Source organism: Stegostoma tigrinum, chromosome 40 (genome assembly GCF_030684315.1).
Source record: "Stegostoma tigrinum isolate sSteTig4 chromosome 40, sSteTig4.hap1, whole genome shotgun sequence".
Lineage (NCBI taxonomy): Eukaryota > Metazoa > Chordata > Chondrichthyes > Orectolobiformes > Stegostomatidae > Stegostoma > Stegostoma tigrinum.
This window is the reverse complement of record NC_081393.1, coordinates 11,145,127-11,159,190: the sequence shown is the minus strand read 5'-3', so window position 1 is coordinate 11,159,190 and position 14,064 is coordinate 11,145,127. Positions and strand designations below refer to the sequence as shown.

General features: G+C 44.7%; 1 protein-coding gene across 1 annotated transcript in view; it reads left to right on the top strand.

Annotated features, from left to right (window-relative positions):
* gnsb (glucosamine (N-acetyl)-6-sulfatase (Sanfilippo disease IIID), b) overlaps nt 1-14,064 on the top strand; it is a 51,018-nt gene that overhangs the window by 16,328 nt on the left and 20,626 nt on the right. Inside the window, exons 4-7 of the mRNA XM_048522757.2 lie at nt 2,074-2,139; nt 5,970-6,068; nt 8,459-8,626; nt 9,123-9,205. Of these exons, the coding sequence (XP_048378714.1) occupies nt 2,074-2,139; nt 5,970-6,068; nt 8,459-8,626; nt 9,123-9,205 (416 nt within the window). The remainder of the gene's footprint in view (nt 1-2,073; nt 2,140-5,969; nt 6,069-8,458; nt 8,627-9,122; nt 9,206-14,064) is intronic.

Here is a 14,064-nt window from a genome sequence, read left to right as displayed (position 1 = left end):
ATAATTCATTTCCAAGACTGTCCTTGGCTGATAGAGTAATGATTTCTCAATGGTATTGTTCTTTTAAAAAGTAATTTGAGATTTAAGCTCAAGACTTTTAAATTTAAACTTTAAAAACCTCTAAATCGCCATTTTCCCTTTGCACAAGTAGGTGGGAGTGCAAAGACGAAATGCTTGTTCCACTGTCCAGGACTCTGAAGATTACTCCCTCTTTGTTTTAAAAACTAAATCTTGAATAATTAGCTCTCCAGATAATTTGACATGGTGAAATGTTTCCATTCCGGCCTGTCGGTTGAGTTTTTTAAATTCCTTCGTGGGATATGGGCATCACTAGTTAGTCAGCATTTATTGCCCATTCCTAATTGCCCCGAGGGCTGTTACAAGTCACCCAGATTGCTGTGAGTCGTCACATTTCAGCCAGATCATGTCAGGATGGCGGATTTCCTTCCCCAGATGTCATGAATGATCTCAATGAGTATTTGTGATAATTGACAGTGGCGAACAGTAACTGGAAGGATAACGTTCAATTTCAGTATTTGTTGAAATTAAATTCATACTTCACCAGCTGCCATAGTGAAATTCTAACCCACGTATGCCATAGTGAAATTCTAACCCACATCCCCAGAACATTAGTCTGCAATTCCAGATGACTAGCTTAGTGACATTTCCAATAAGCCTGCACCTCCCCAAAATGCTGCCAGGCTCGTTGGGGTGGGTGGGGGGTGGATCACTGAATTGATGCCACCATTAGCAAACTCACAACTGCATCCAAGCTTTTGACTGATGCACACATTGATACCACTGGCTGAGGAAAAGTGTTGTGGAATGGTTGAGGGCCGGGTTGTTTTAGCAGCGGTCTAATTCCTCTATTGGCTGGCACTTACCACCTCAACTGCAAAACATCATACAGCTATACAATCAATTCATTGATTGCTGCATTCACCCCTTCAGCTAAAAGTGCCGGTCAGATTGAACATTACTGTAGAAGGGGGGAAAAACTCTTCTCTTGCAGAAATGAACCTTACATTTCCAGTGAATAAGAAAGTATTCATTTGAAGATATAGAAGAATGATTTGGTGTGAACATAGGAGGTATGGTTAGTCCATTTGCACATGAGTTCATAATTGGAGGTGTCGCGGACAGTTATGAAGGTTTTCATGGAGTAGAATGGCACCTTGATCAGATGGGCCAGTGGACCAAGAAGGTGCAGATGGAGTATAAATGTAAGTTGTTGCATTTTGGAAAGGCAAATCAGAACAGGACTTGTACACTTAACACTAAGGTCCTGGGGAGTGTTGCTCAACAAAGAGACCATGGAGTGCAGGTTCATAGTTTCTTGGAAGTGGAGTCACAGGTAGACAGATGGTGAAGAAGTACGCTTGCCATTAATGGTCAGTGCATTGAGAATAGGAGGTGGGAGGTCATGTCATAGCTGTAAAGGACCTTGGTGAGGCCACTTTTGGAATACTGCATGCATTTCTCGTCTCCCTGCTCTAGGAGGGATGTTGTGAAACTTGAAAGAGTTCAGAAAAGATTTACAAGGATATTGCCAGGTTGGAGGGTTTGAGCTATGGGGAAAAGCTGAATAGACTGGGGCTATTTTCCCTGGAGCCTCGGAGGCTGAGGGCTGACCTTATAGAGGTTTTTAAAATTGAGGGACACAGATAGGGTGAATAGACAAGGTGTTTTAGCTTGCGTAGGGGAGTACAAAACTAGAGGGCATACATTTAAGGTGAGGGGAAAGACTTGAAAGGGATCTCAAGGGCAACTTTTTCATGCAGAGGGTGGTGCGTGTAAAGAATGAGCTGCCAGAGGAAGTGGTGGAGGCTGGTACAAAACAATATTTAAAAGACATCTGGATTGGGTAAATGAACAGTAAGGGTTTAAGAGGGATATGGTCCAAGTACTGGCAAATGGGACGAGGTTTATTTTGGATATGTGAGTGGCATGGATGAGTTGCACCAAAGAATCTGTTTCTGTGCTGTATATCACGATGACTCTACGACTCTAAGTCGTCATTGATCAAAAAAATGCAGCCTGACATTTGTAACATTTGCACTTATTTTTTGATAGTATGGTCATGCTACAGTTGGTGGAACAGCCCATGTCCCCCTCGGCTGGGATCAGTGGCATGGATTGGTAAGTAAAAAGCCCTCTTCATTGAGCAGAATTTTTGAAGGGATGTTCTTTTCAGAAACAAACTAAATTGCTTTTAAATATTAGGTCGCAAAATGACAACTTTGACTTTGATCCCTGAAAGGATCTGCACAGTAAATAGCTTGAGGAAATTTTCCTCCTTTTTTTGGAAACTTAGAAACACAAACACTTGTTTTGTGAGAGAGATAGTAGGAACTGCAGACGCTGGAGAATCTGAGATAACACGGTGTCGAGCTGGATAAACACAGCAGGCCAAGCAGCATCAGAGGAGCAGGAAAGCTCCTTCTTCAGGAAAAAAAATCACTTGTTTTGTGACACAGCTTTTGGTCATCTCTCTAAACTTCAACCCTAACATCTGGTGGATTTCAATTACCCCACACTCTTTCTTCAGCATGAACCACTTATTGTGAAAAATCTTGGGAAGTTATGCTCGAGGCGCATATTAATTCAAATTCTTCATTCCTGCTTCAGTGATAGTTTGCTTTTGAAGTGCAAAATGCTCCTCATCAATGTGCTGAGATGTTCAACAATAGAAGTAATTAAACTTTATAACAACTTATTGGCAGACTGTCGAGCTTGGAGATGTTAAGGCAGAGCATCAGCAAAGTGAATATAAACCTGCAGGTACTTGCATGTACGTGGTATTCTCAACATTGCATCATTTGTGTTGTGACAAACTGTAAAATGAAGACACGATTTGCTGTCTGTGAAGAAACTGCAGGCTACTGTAGCAGTGATAATGGGAACTGCAGATGCTGGAGAATCCGAGATAACAAAGTGTGAAGCTGGATGAACACAGCAGGCCAAGCAGCATCTCAGGAGCACAAAAGCTGACGTTTCGGGCCTAGACCCTTCATCGGAGAGGGAACTGGAATAAACAGGGAGAGAGGGGGAGGTGGACCAAAGATGGAGAGAAAACAAGATAGGTAGAGAGGAGAGTATGGATCCCCCTCGTCCTCACATACCACCCCACCAACCTCCGGATACAACGTATCATCCTCCGACACTTCCGGCATCTACAATCCGACCCCACCACCCAAGCCATTTTTCCACCCCCACCCTTGTCTGCCTTCCGGAGAGACCACTCTCTCCGTGACTCCCTTGTTCGCTCCACACTCCCCTCCAACCCCACCACACCCGGCACCTTCCCCTGCAACCGCAGGAAGTACTACATTTTCCCCCACACCACCTCCCTCACCCCCATCCCAGGCCACAGGATGACCTTCCATATCAAGCAGATGTTCACCTGCACATCTGCCAATGTGGTATATTGTATCCATTGCCACCGGTGTGGCTCTCTCTACATTGGGGAAACCAAGCGGAGGCTTGGGGACCGCTTTGCAGAACACCTCCGCTCGGTTGGCAATAAACAACTGCAACTCCCAGTTGTGAACCATTTTAACTCCCCCTCGCATTCCTCAGACGACATGTCCATCATGGGCCTCCTGCAGTGCCACAATGATACCACCCGAAGGTTGCAGGAACAGCAACTCATATTCCGCTTGGGAACCCTGCAGCCCAATGGCATCAATGTGGACTTCACAAGCTTCAAAATCTTCCCTTCCCCCCACTGCATCCCAAAACCAGCCCAGCTTGTCCCTTCCCCCCACTGCATCCCAAAACCAGCCCAGTTCGTCCCCTCCCCCTACTGCATCCCAAAACCAGCCCAGCCTGTCTCTGCCTCCCTAACCTCTTCTTCCTCTCACCCATCCCTTCCTCCCACCTCAAGCCGCACCTCCATCTCTTACCTACTAACCTCATCCCGCCTCCTTGACCTGTCCATCTTCCCTGGACTGACCTATCCCCTCCCTACCTCCCCACCTATACTCTCCTCTCCACCTATCTTCTTTTCTCTCCATCTTCGGTCCGCCTCCCCCTCTCTCCCTATTTATTCCAGAACCCTCACCCCATCCCCCTCTCTGATGAAGGGTCCAGGCCCGAAACGTCAGCTTTTGTGCTCCTGAGATGCTGCTTGGCCTGCTGTGTCCATCCAGCCCCACACTTTGTTATCCAGGCTACTGTAGCAGCTTGTTTTCTTTTGTGGGATGGCTGTGTTCTGTCTGGTTGCCTTTATCTTGCACTTTCTGAATGCTTGCACTCGCCATGGCTCTAACTCATGCTGCTGTGGGGATGGAATTCCGCTGCATGCAACTTTTGGTAGTGTTTGCAACAGTTTTAGAAGATGCTCTCAGAATTGCCTTTATGCTTTCGGAATCGCCGGACTGCAGCAGTAAGGGCAAGTAGTTATACAAAATAAAAGCCAAATGAACTGTGGATGCTGTAAATCAGGAACAAAAACAAAGTTGCTGGAAAAGCTCAGCAGGTCTGGCAGCTTCTGCGGAGGAGAGAACAGAGTTAACGTTTCGGGTCCTGTGACCCTTCCTGAGACCCTTCTGAGGACCCGAAACGTTAACTCTGTTTTCTCCTCCTCCGCAGACACTGCCAGACCATAGCTATACAACTGGTCTCAATGGTTGCTGTGGATGACTTTGCAGATGCTTTCATTTCATCAAAGTGATGACTCGATTTCCAGTCCAGTCCGGCTGGAATACAAAGTCACAACTATTCCAACCGTTTGCCTTGTTCTTATGAGCATCATCTTGGAACTAGTCGTGTTCAAAACACCTAACTCCCCCTGTCCTTGTATTCAGCTGGTGAGGAAACCTTCACGAGAAGAAGTATCCCAAGAGGTTTGTCAACTCTAGAAAAACTACAGAGTTGACTTTTAATATCCCCTTCAAAAATTCATGGCTTTAGAAATATAGCAAGGTTCTAAAGGACCATTTTAACCCAGTGATACGATCCAACACCATAGCTTAATATGGGTCTGAGTCCAAAAATTCCGAGACCTCAAGAGCACATGTTGCCATCTCAGTTGTTAGTATTATTCCTGGTACCAAGTCTGAAGGGCTGTGGCAGCAAATATTGCTCAAGAACACAGAGGCTCTTCCTCATGATGTGCAACAAATATTTTTTCCGACAATGTTCTGCCAAGTTTTGTGAGTCTCTCTGAACCTGGGGACCATTTAAAGTGATATTTGAGGAGAAAAATGACACGACGTTTGCACAGATAACAAGGTGTAGAGCTGGGTGAACACAGCAGGCCAGGCAGCCTCAGAGGAACTGACGTTTCGGGCCTCAACCCTTCTTCAGAAATGGGGGGGGGGAGAGGGGGTTCTGAAATAAATAGCGAGAGAGGGGGAGGTGGATAGAAGATGGATAGAGGAGAAGACAGGTGGAGAGGAGACAGACAGGTCAAAGAGGCGGGGATGGAGCCAGAAAAGGTGAGTGTAGGTGGGGAGGTCGGGAGGGGATAGGTTGGTCCAGGGAGGATGGACAGGTCAAGGGGGCGGGATGAGGTTAGTAAAGTAGGGAGATGGGGAAGGGGCTTGAGGTGGGAGGAGGGGATAGGTGAGAGGAAGGACAGGTTTGGGAGGCAAGGACTAGCTGGGCTGGTTTTGGGATGCGGTAGAGAGAGGGGAGATTTTGAAGCTTCTGAAGTCCACATTGATACCATTGGGCTGCAGGGTTCCCAAGCGGAATATGAGTTGCTGTTCCTGCAACCTTCGGGTGGCATCGTTGTGGCACTACAGGAGGCCCAGGATGGACATGTCATCTGAGGAATGCGAGGGGGAGTTCGTGACTGGGTGATGCAGTTGTTTCGTGAGAACAGAGCGTAAGTGTCCTGCAAAGCGGTCCCCAAGCCTCCGCTTGGTTTCCCATTTACATGTACAGTATCGTTCTGCAGAGGAACATTTTGACCTGAAAAGTTTTTGTCAACCCATTGATTGAATGTAACTTTTTTTGTGCAGGTTGGAAACTCAAAATATTACAACTACACGCTGTCAGTGAACGGTGGAGCTGAAAAACACGGAGACAGCTACCAAAACGACTATCTGACTGATCTTATCGTAAGACCATGTTCAAATGTACTGAGTGTTGATGCTGACGATGTATTAATGCTGTTCGAGAATTCTATAATATAGAAGAAGCTGTGCAAGAATATTTCTGTTGCCATTCCGAAGATTGCAGCTGAGTAGTTGGATTGCCCAAGGGGATACTTCTCATTGAATGTTTGTCTAAACACTGATAAAAATCATTCAATTTTAGCCTCTTATAAACTGAATCTTTGTGATTCCAGCTTTAAGGATAGGATAGTTCAGTTTCTTGTGGTTTGAATTGTAAAATGATAGAGTCAGGGCTGTTTCAAATGGGGGCGATGAAAAAATGTTGTTTTCAGTTGTCAGGTAAAAAATGCTGTTGAGTTTTGACTTGCGTACTTGGTCATCTGGATGAAAGTTTTCTTAGTTCTGAAGCTGCTGAAATGGATTTGACCCTTTGCTTTCGGAGGGAGTCAATCTCAGACTGTGTTAAACTGTTTGCAGGCTTGGCAGTGTTGCTGACTGCCAATGGCAAATCTAATTGGTTGAGCACTTAGTGGTGGGTCCCCACTTTCATTCAACTCCTCGTTGTACAGTGAACCACGTTAGAGAATGAGAATGTTTCTGGTTGACTTCCTAATTTGTATTTGTGCTTGAGAGAGGGGTAAGGCCTCAGGAATGGAAAATCTGCACGTTGACAACACTCACTGCTGAAATGCTTTCCCTCTTTGGATGGCAAGAATAAAGATCACACATGGCTTTTCATTAGAGACAGGGAAAGACAGCTACCGGTGATTTAACCCGAGGGTGACCATGCCTCAGGCAAAGGGTGAGATTGTGGAACCCTCACAGTAACTTCAGCTGATGTGGGAATTGAACTTGCACCTTTCACATCATCAAGCATCAGAACGCAGCTACGACAACGTGCTGTTTGTCACTGTACGATTCATGGACACTCGTACCTGTAAGCAGGGTTCAACAGCAAAATACTGCAGAGGTTAGAAATGTTGATGCATTTGGGAGGAACAAATGTAGACGTTGGGGTTATAAGAATGAGTTATCATCATTAATCTGTTTGTCTTTCAGTTGTTCCACATAGGCCAGCTGAGTGTGTGTCTGGCTCCCAATTGTTGTTTCTTCACCAGTGAGAATAAAGAGGAACAAACAGTAGGAATAAATGGGTCTACAGAGATCAGTTTGAGAATCCCAGCTAGTCACAATCTGGGTTCAGATGAGGGAACTAAAACTGATACGTCAAAATGTGCAGATAAAACCGGGTGCAAAGGTGAGTTGGGCGGAGGATGCAGGGATATTGCCATGTGATTTGGATAGGCCGAGCAGGTGGGAAAATGCACGGTGGATGTAGCCTCACATGAATACATGTAGGGTTGGCCACTGAGGTGTTAAAAATAGGGGGACAGTTTATGATTTGAATGGCTGTAAACTGAGTGAGCAAAGTGCTCAATGAGACCTGAGTGTCCTTGTCCACCAGTCACTCTAAGTGCGTGCACAGGTACAGCAGGTAGTAAAGAAAGCAAACTGTGTATGTTGGCCTTCATAAGACCATAAGACATAGGAGTGGAAGTAAGGCCATTCGGCCCATCAGGTCTGCTCCGCCATTTAAATCATGGCTGATGGGCATTTCAACTCCACTTCCCTGCACTCTCGCCGTAGCCCTTAATTCCTTGTGAGATCAAGAATTTATCAATCTTCGATCTATCAATCTTCATAGCAAGTAGATTTAAGTACAGGAACAAGGATGTCTTGCTGCATTAATATAGGGTATGGATGAGGCCACACCTGGAATATTGTGTGCTGTTTTGGTCTCCTAACCTGAGGAATGATGTTCTCGCTATAGGCAGAGTACAACGAAGATTTACCAAATTGATTTGTGGATGGCAGGACTGGTGCAAGAGGAAAAATTGAATCATTTAGGATTGTCTTCCCTGGAGTGATGAAGAATAAGGGGGTGATCCCATAGAACCTGATAAAATTTGAGCAGGACGTGAACAGGTTAAATGAAGGAAGGATGTTCTCAATGGTGGAGGAGTCCACAACCAGGGGTTGTAGTTTAAGGATAAGCGATAAACCTTTTAGGTATAAGATGAGGAGAAATTTCTTCAGCCAGAGAGTGGTGAGCCTGAAGAATAGACAACCACAACGTGGTTGAGACCGTGGTTCTGCTTTCAAAAAGGAGCTAGATATATTTCTTGTGGTTAAAGGGATCAAGGGACTTGGTTATTGAGTCTGATGATCAGCCACGATGATATTGAAAGGTGGTGCAGGTCTGACAGATCAAATGGCCCACTTCTGTTGCTATGTTCTACGTTTCTCGTTGATTGATGTTTTGTGGTAAAAGGTTTGTCTGCTTGTGCAAACTGATCATCTGACAATCTCGTCTTTTTTAAAATTTTGTGTAGGCAAACCGTTCCGTGGGATTTCTGCAGTCCAAGAAACCACGGGTTCCTTTTTTTATGATGCTATCAACTCCGGCCTGCCATTTTCCGTGGACGACTGCACCACGATACAGCAAGTCCTATAACTTCACCAAAGCTCCTCGTCATGGAAGTTTCAACGTACATGGGAAGGTTAGTCAAGCCCAGGCAGAATGGCGTACATGTCAAATGGGTCAGAATGACAGGATCATTGACAGTTGACAGAGCTAAGGGGAGAATTAAAAGTGTTCAAAATTTGGAGGAAAACTCCACAAAAGCTGGAAGTACGGTTCCCTTCAGGTCATGCTGAATGTTTCTCAGATACTCGCTTGTCTCATGTTTTCCTTTTTTTGCTGGTTCCAGTAATATCAATAATCTCCACAAGATGGTGCCAGCAGCCAGGATGCGTTGATTTCAAATACTGACACCGTTTGCAAGTTAAATACCAAAGTTTGAGAAACTTCTGCATGTGTTGCGAGTGTAACTCATTCAGAGCGTGGCCTGTGCACCTGTAAAATAACTGCTACCTTGACAAAATTGGAAAGGCAGCAAAATAGTGTGCACATTATTGGGATGAAAATTTGAAGCAAGAATCTGGACAAAGTTTGATGGCAGCTGTAACATTTTGAACTGTCCTTGTCTCGAACAGGATAAACACTGGCTGCTCCGACAAGCTAAAACACCTATGAAGAACACCTCTATCGAATTCCTGGACAGCACGTTCAGAAAAAGGTACTTGAATGCATTCGCTTTTCAAAATCTAAGCATGGTGTTGACCGAGTGGTGCAGTGGGTTACACTAAGGCTTTAAATCAAGTCTGCACAGACAGGATGGCTTGGGATTTCTGGGGAAGAGGGGTGTATGGGGTGAGAAGAGTACTTTGCTGTCATCTCGGCAGTGCTCAGGGCCTCGAAAGTGCTACTATGCTCATTCGCTCGTGCTGCTTGAGTGGCAAATTGCCTCACGATTGCAGCTGACGTTTTTTTTGTGCATGATCTTGCAGTGGAAGAAAGAAAAATCTGTGTGTCCAATTGCTTTATGCTTATCATTTGGAACAATATGCATCATGTAAGGGTCAGGTAGTCAACGTTTAAAATGGTAAAACGTTGCAGCTAAGTGACGTTTTCTGTTGAGTCACGACATTCATTGCTTTTCAAAAGTGAATCACGATTAAAGCTGCAACAAATTGGCTTCTACTTGAGGCAGTTTTAAACTCCAACCAGGAGGGCCTCCAAAATATCATCAGCTATATTTTCTCCCCAAAAGATTTATTTATTTGTAACCTGCATAAAATTTCACAATACAGATTGTCCAAGTGTAAATTCAAGTTTATCAGAAATGATGAAATGAACACTGTCCTAGGTGACTAATTTACACTGTGGCACAGTCATGACAATTACATACGCTTTGAATTAGGATTCTCAACTTAACCTCCCTTTTTCCTTCGGCTACTTAGCAAGTCCTGGATGTTTGCTTCACGCCCTGAGAACAAGCCATAGTGTGCCATCGCTTGCTGAAATCCTCCATGTCCCTGCTCTCCTCCAAGGTATCATAACTTTTTGGGTGCTTTAAGGACCCCCAGAAAACTGAGCCTTCACCACTCATTAAACACGTTTAATTTGTGGAGACTGCTGTTCCAATGGGTTTCACTGCACACGGGCTTGTCTCCTCCATCTCAAAATACTTTGATTTCTGATAGCCCTTTTGTCTCTGTGCCACAGTTATTTTCAGGCTCTTCGTGGATTCTCTCTGTCTGCTGAACTGAACTTTGTGATAACTAACTCAGATGCTCATAGCTCCAATCCTGAGACCTTCTATTACCCCCATTAACAGAGGTTCAAACCCTGAATTCTCTGATCTCGGCATCAATGATGGTTAGATGAGATATTCCTTTTGATATTTATAATCATTAACTCTTCAGCTTCAAAATCACCCCTCCTGAGCCTGATCCAGTCGGGGTGAATGTCCACAGCTGTGCTTTCTGCAGCTTGACAGCAGTTCAAGGTTAATTGCCATTTTATGGTTTTCACAAAGATAACTATTACCTTTCTCAATCATTGAACCTTTGGACCGTCATTAACCCAGGCTTGTTTAGTTAGCACTTACATGAAGGCTATGTCTTCACAAGACTTTTCTATTCATGTTACATTGAACACTTGGAATTCCTCCAACTAAAAAGTATCTCAAAAATATTCACACAAAACACAAACCAGATGATCAAGACTCAGTGCATAATTCTTTGACATTGCTGCATTAATTTGATATTCTGGCTAAGACAAGAGTTCTAACTTTTTGGTGTGTGTGTGTGTGTGTGTGTGTGTGTGTGTGTGTGTGTGTGGACAAGGTGTACATCTTAAAATGAAGTATATTACAGGAAAAAGAAAATCCCAGCTGATTTTTTTTTGCAAATGTAGAAAGATCGTTTTGGAATTTGAGTTGATTTTCCGTTGCAGCCCACTTTACACGGATTTGGGAGGAAGAATAGAGGCAATGGACTATTTTCTAATGGGGAGAAAATTCAGAAATCTTAAGTGCAAAGGGACATGGGGGTCCTCATCGCATGTTTCTGTTCAGGTAAACTTGCAGGTGACGTCAATAGTTAGGAAGGCAAATACAATGTTAGCATTTATCTCGACAGTTAGAAGATAAAAGCAGGGATGTACTTCTGAGGCTTGATAAAGCTCTGGTCAGAACACATGTAGAGTATTGTGAGCAATTTTGGGTCCCATTCCTCAGGAAGGACATATTGGCCCAGGAGCGGGCCCACAGGAGGTTCATCCCAGGAATGAAAGGCTTAACATGTAGGGAAGGTTTGAGGACTCTGTGTTGAGACTTGATGGAGTTTGGAAGGATGAGGTGGGGATCTAAGTGAAGTTTGAACAATACTGAATCACCTGCACAGAGGGGAGGTTGGGAAGATGTTTCCATTGGTAGGAGAGACTACGACCCAACGGCACAGCCTTGGAGTAGAGCGAAGACCCTTTAGAACAGAGAAAAGAAGAAACTTCTTCAGCCAGAGTGGTGAATCTGTGGAATTCATTGTCACAGAAGGCTCTTGATGCCAGGTCGTTGAGTACATTTAACACAGAGATAGACAGTTCTTGACTGCCAAGGGAGTCAAGGGTTATGAGGAGACAGCAGGGTTGAGAAACTTATCAACCATGACTGGATGGTGGAGGACTGGATGGTGGAGCAGACTCAATGGCTGAATGGCCTAATTTCTGTTCCTTGTCTTATGCGATTTCTTGCAGAGTTGAAGACATGTCTCTGTTGGCAACTCAATGTGGATCTGCTTTGTGCTGTAACTGATGAGAATGCATCTTTTAATCTCACTCATGAGAAGCAGTCCCTTTAAAATGGGTTACAATTGTGTGGATTCATTCGATGGTGCTAGGATGGCCTCACACTTTTTTTTCTGAACTAGCCTCATATAAATGTATGTCTCATGGATCCAAAAAAAATCATGCAATCACTCACTTTTTGCAAATGGGCAACTTATTCCTGTAAAATTGCTAAAACAAAGCATGATTTGCTACAGGGAGTTGTTCAGATTGACAGTTTTTTGTTTAACAAAGTAGTAGGGAGTATTTAAAGTTAAAGAAGAAATGGCTGTTTGGAGCGAGAACGGTGAGATGTGTTTTGAAATGTTGTAGAATGGAAATTGGCACAAACAAAGGTGGGTTTGAAAAGGTCAATTTGAATTAAATTGAGATGAACAGAAGAGGAAAAAAATTGTTGTGAAGATGTTGCATGCCTCCACCTGAATGGAATTTTCATTTTTAACCTGCAATGGCCCAGTTTCCGGAGCTCAGATGTTTCAGACAAGTGTACTTGCCTTTGTGGAAGCATGCCAAAGAATGGATCTCAGCCTCAACCTCATGAAGACTCAACTCCTTCACCAGCCTGTCCCAGGGCAAGTTCCAGTCCATCCAAGATGAACTTGGGAGAAAGCTTCCGAAACATGGAACATTTCCCATTCCTGGGAAACTAGCTCTCATCAAAGGCTGACATCGATGCAGAGATTCAACATCACATCCCATCTGGAAGCACTGCTATCAGCCTAAGGACGACAGTTTTCAATGGCTGGTAATTGTGCCGATACCAGGTATCAGGTACTCATCTGATTCTGGTCTACAGCTCCAAAACGTAGACTACGTACAAGGTCTTCAGAAGTATCACCACGTTGTTTGAGATGGATTCTCTGCATCATTCGGGAGGACAAGTGTACTGACATTTGTGGTCATGAGGCAGCTAGCAGCACTAGCATCAAGGCCATGATCATCAGAAACTAACCCCTAGCCACGTGCTCAGGATGCCTGAGTTCCGACCATCAAAGCAAGTCTTTCTCACCTAGCTCAAGGATGGCACTCGAATGACAGGAAGAAAAGGCAACTTTAATTCAAGGACAATCAATGAATTGTTTTCAAAGCCACCTGTCTGATGGCCATGAGTAAGTTACCGACAAGGATTGGATTTTTCTGACAATGACAAGAGACAAACTACTCACCACGTGTCCCTTCTGAAAATGACAAAAAAATGCTCTTTACTTGGAAGTGGTTTGGGATTTGGGGTTTGGGCTTCTCCCAGATTTTGTTCTCATGTTCAAGTGCTGCGAAACGGCTTTAGTGAAGTGGTTGCTTTTGCCTGATGCAGATTCGATCGCCCAAAGGGCCTTTCTCTGTGCTGAAGATCTCTATGACTCTCATTTGCTGAAATGTTTTAGATGCTCCCTCTCAAGAAATGCAACACAGATGTCAATGCACAGGAAGAATACATTTAGAGGAAACCAATTTTGAGGAAGCTTATACATGAAGGGCCACAATTCTTTGAGAACACCCATTAGCATGAGGATGTATGGAAAAGGAACCTGAGAAAGGAATGCCAATGATCTCAAGCCAGAAACTAATTCCACTTCCCAGAAATACCTGCCAAACATATGGCCGGAGATCTGGCTCGAGGACTCGGCTTACAAACCAAGCAAAGACCCACAGAACCCTAACCACTGACTCAGAATTTCCGAGGTGGACAATCATACTCAGTCATAAGAGATTGCTGTCAGAGACCAGAGCTCAGTACTGCTGGTGGGCCAGAAGGCGTGGGATGAAACTTCTCACCGTTTGATGAGCTTACCGAATGATCATCCATGCAGCAAGTGATATGTAGGTTTTCACTCCTCTTCTGAACTCTGCCACTTCACTGCCAGCCTCACCCACAATCTCTCTCTCACCCTCCACGCGTGCCCTCACGCACAATCTCTCTTGCGCACCCTCACGCACAATCTCTCTCGCGCACCCTCCACGCTCGCCCTCGCGCGCGCGCACACCCTCGCGCAAACACACACACACCCTCAGACACTCGCACACTCTGTGTGTGTCTCTCTCTGTCTGTGTCTCTCTCTCTCTCTCTCTCTCTCTCTCTCTCTCTCTCTCTCTCTCTCTCTCTCTCTCACACTCTCACACTCTCACACTCTCACTCACACACTCACACACTCACACACTCTGTGTGTGTCTCTCTCTCTCTCTCTCTCTCCTCTCTCTCTCTCTCTCTCACACACACACACACACACACACACACACACACACACACACACA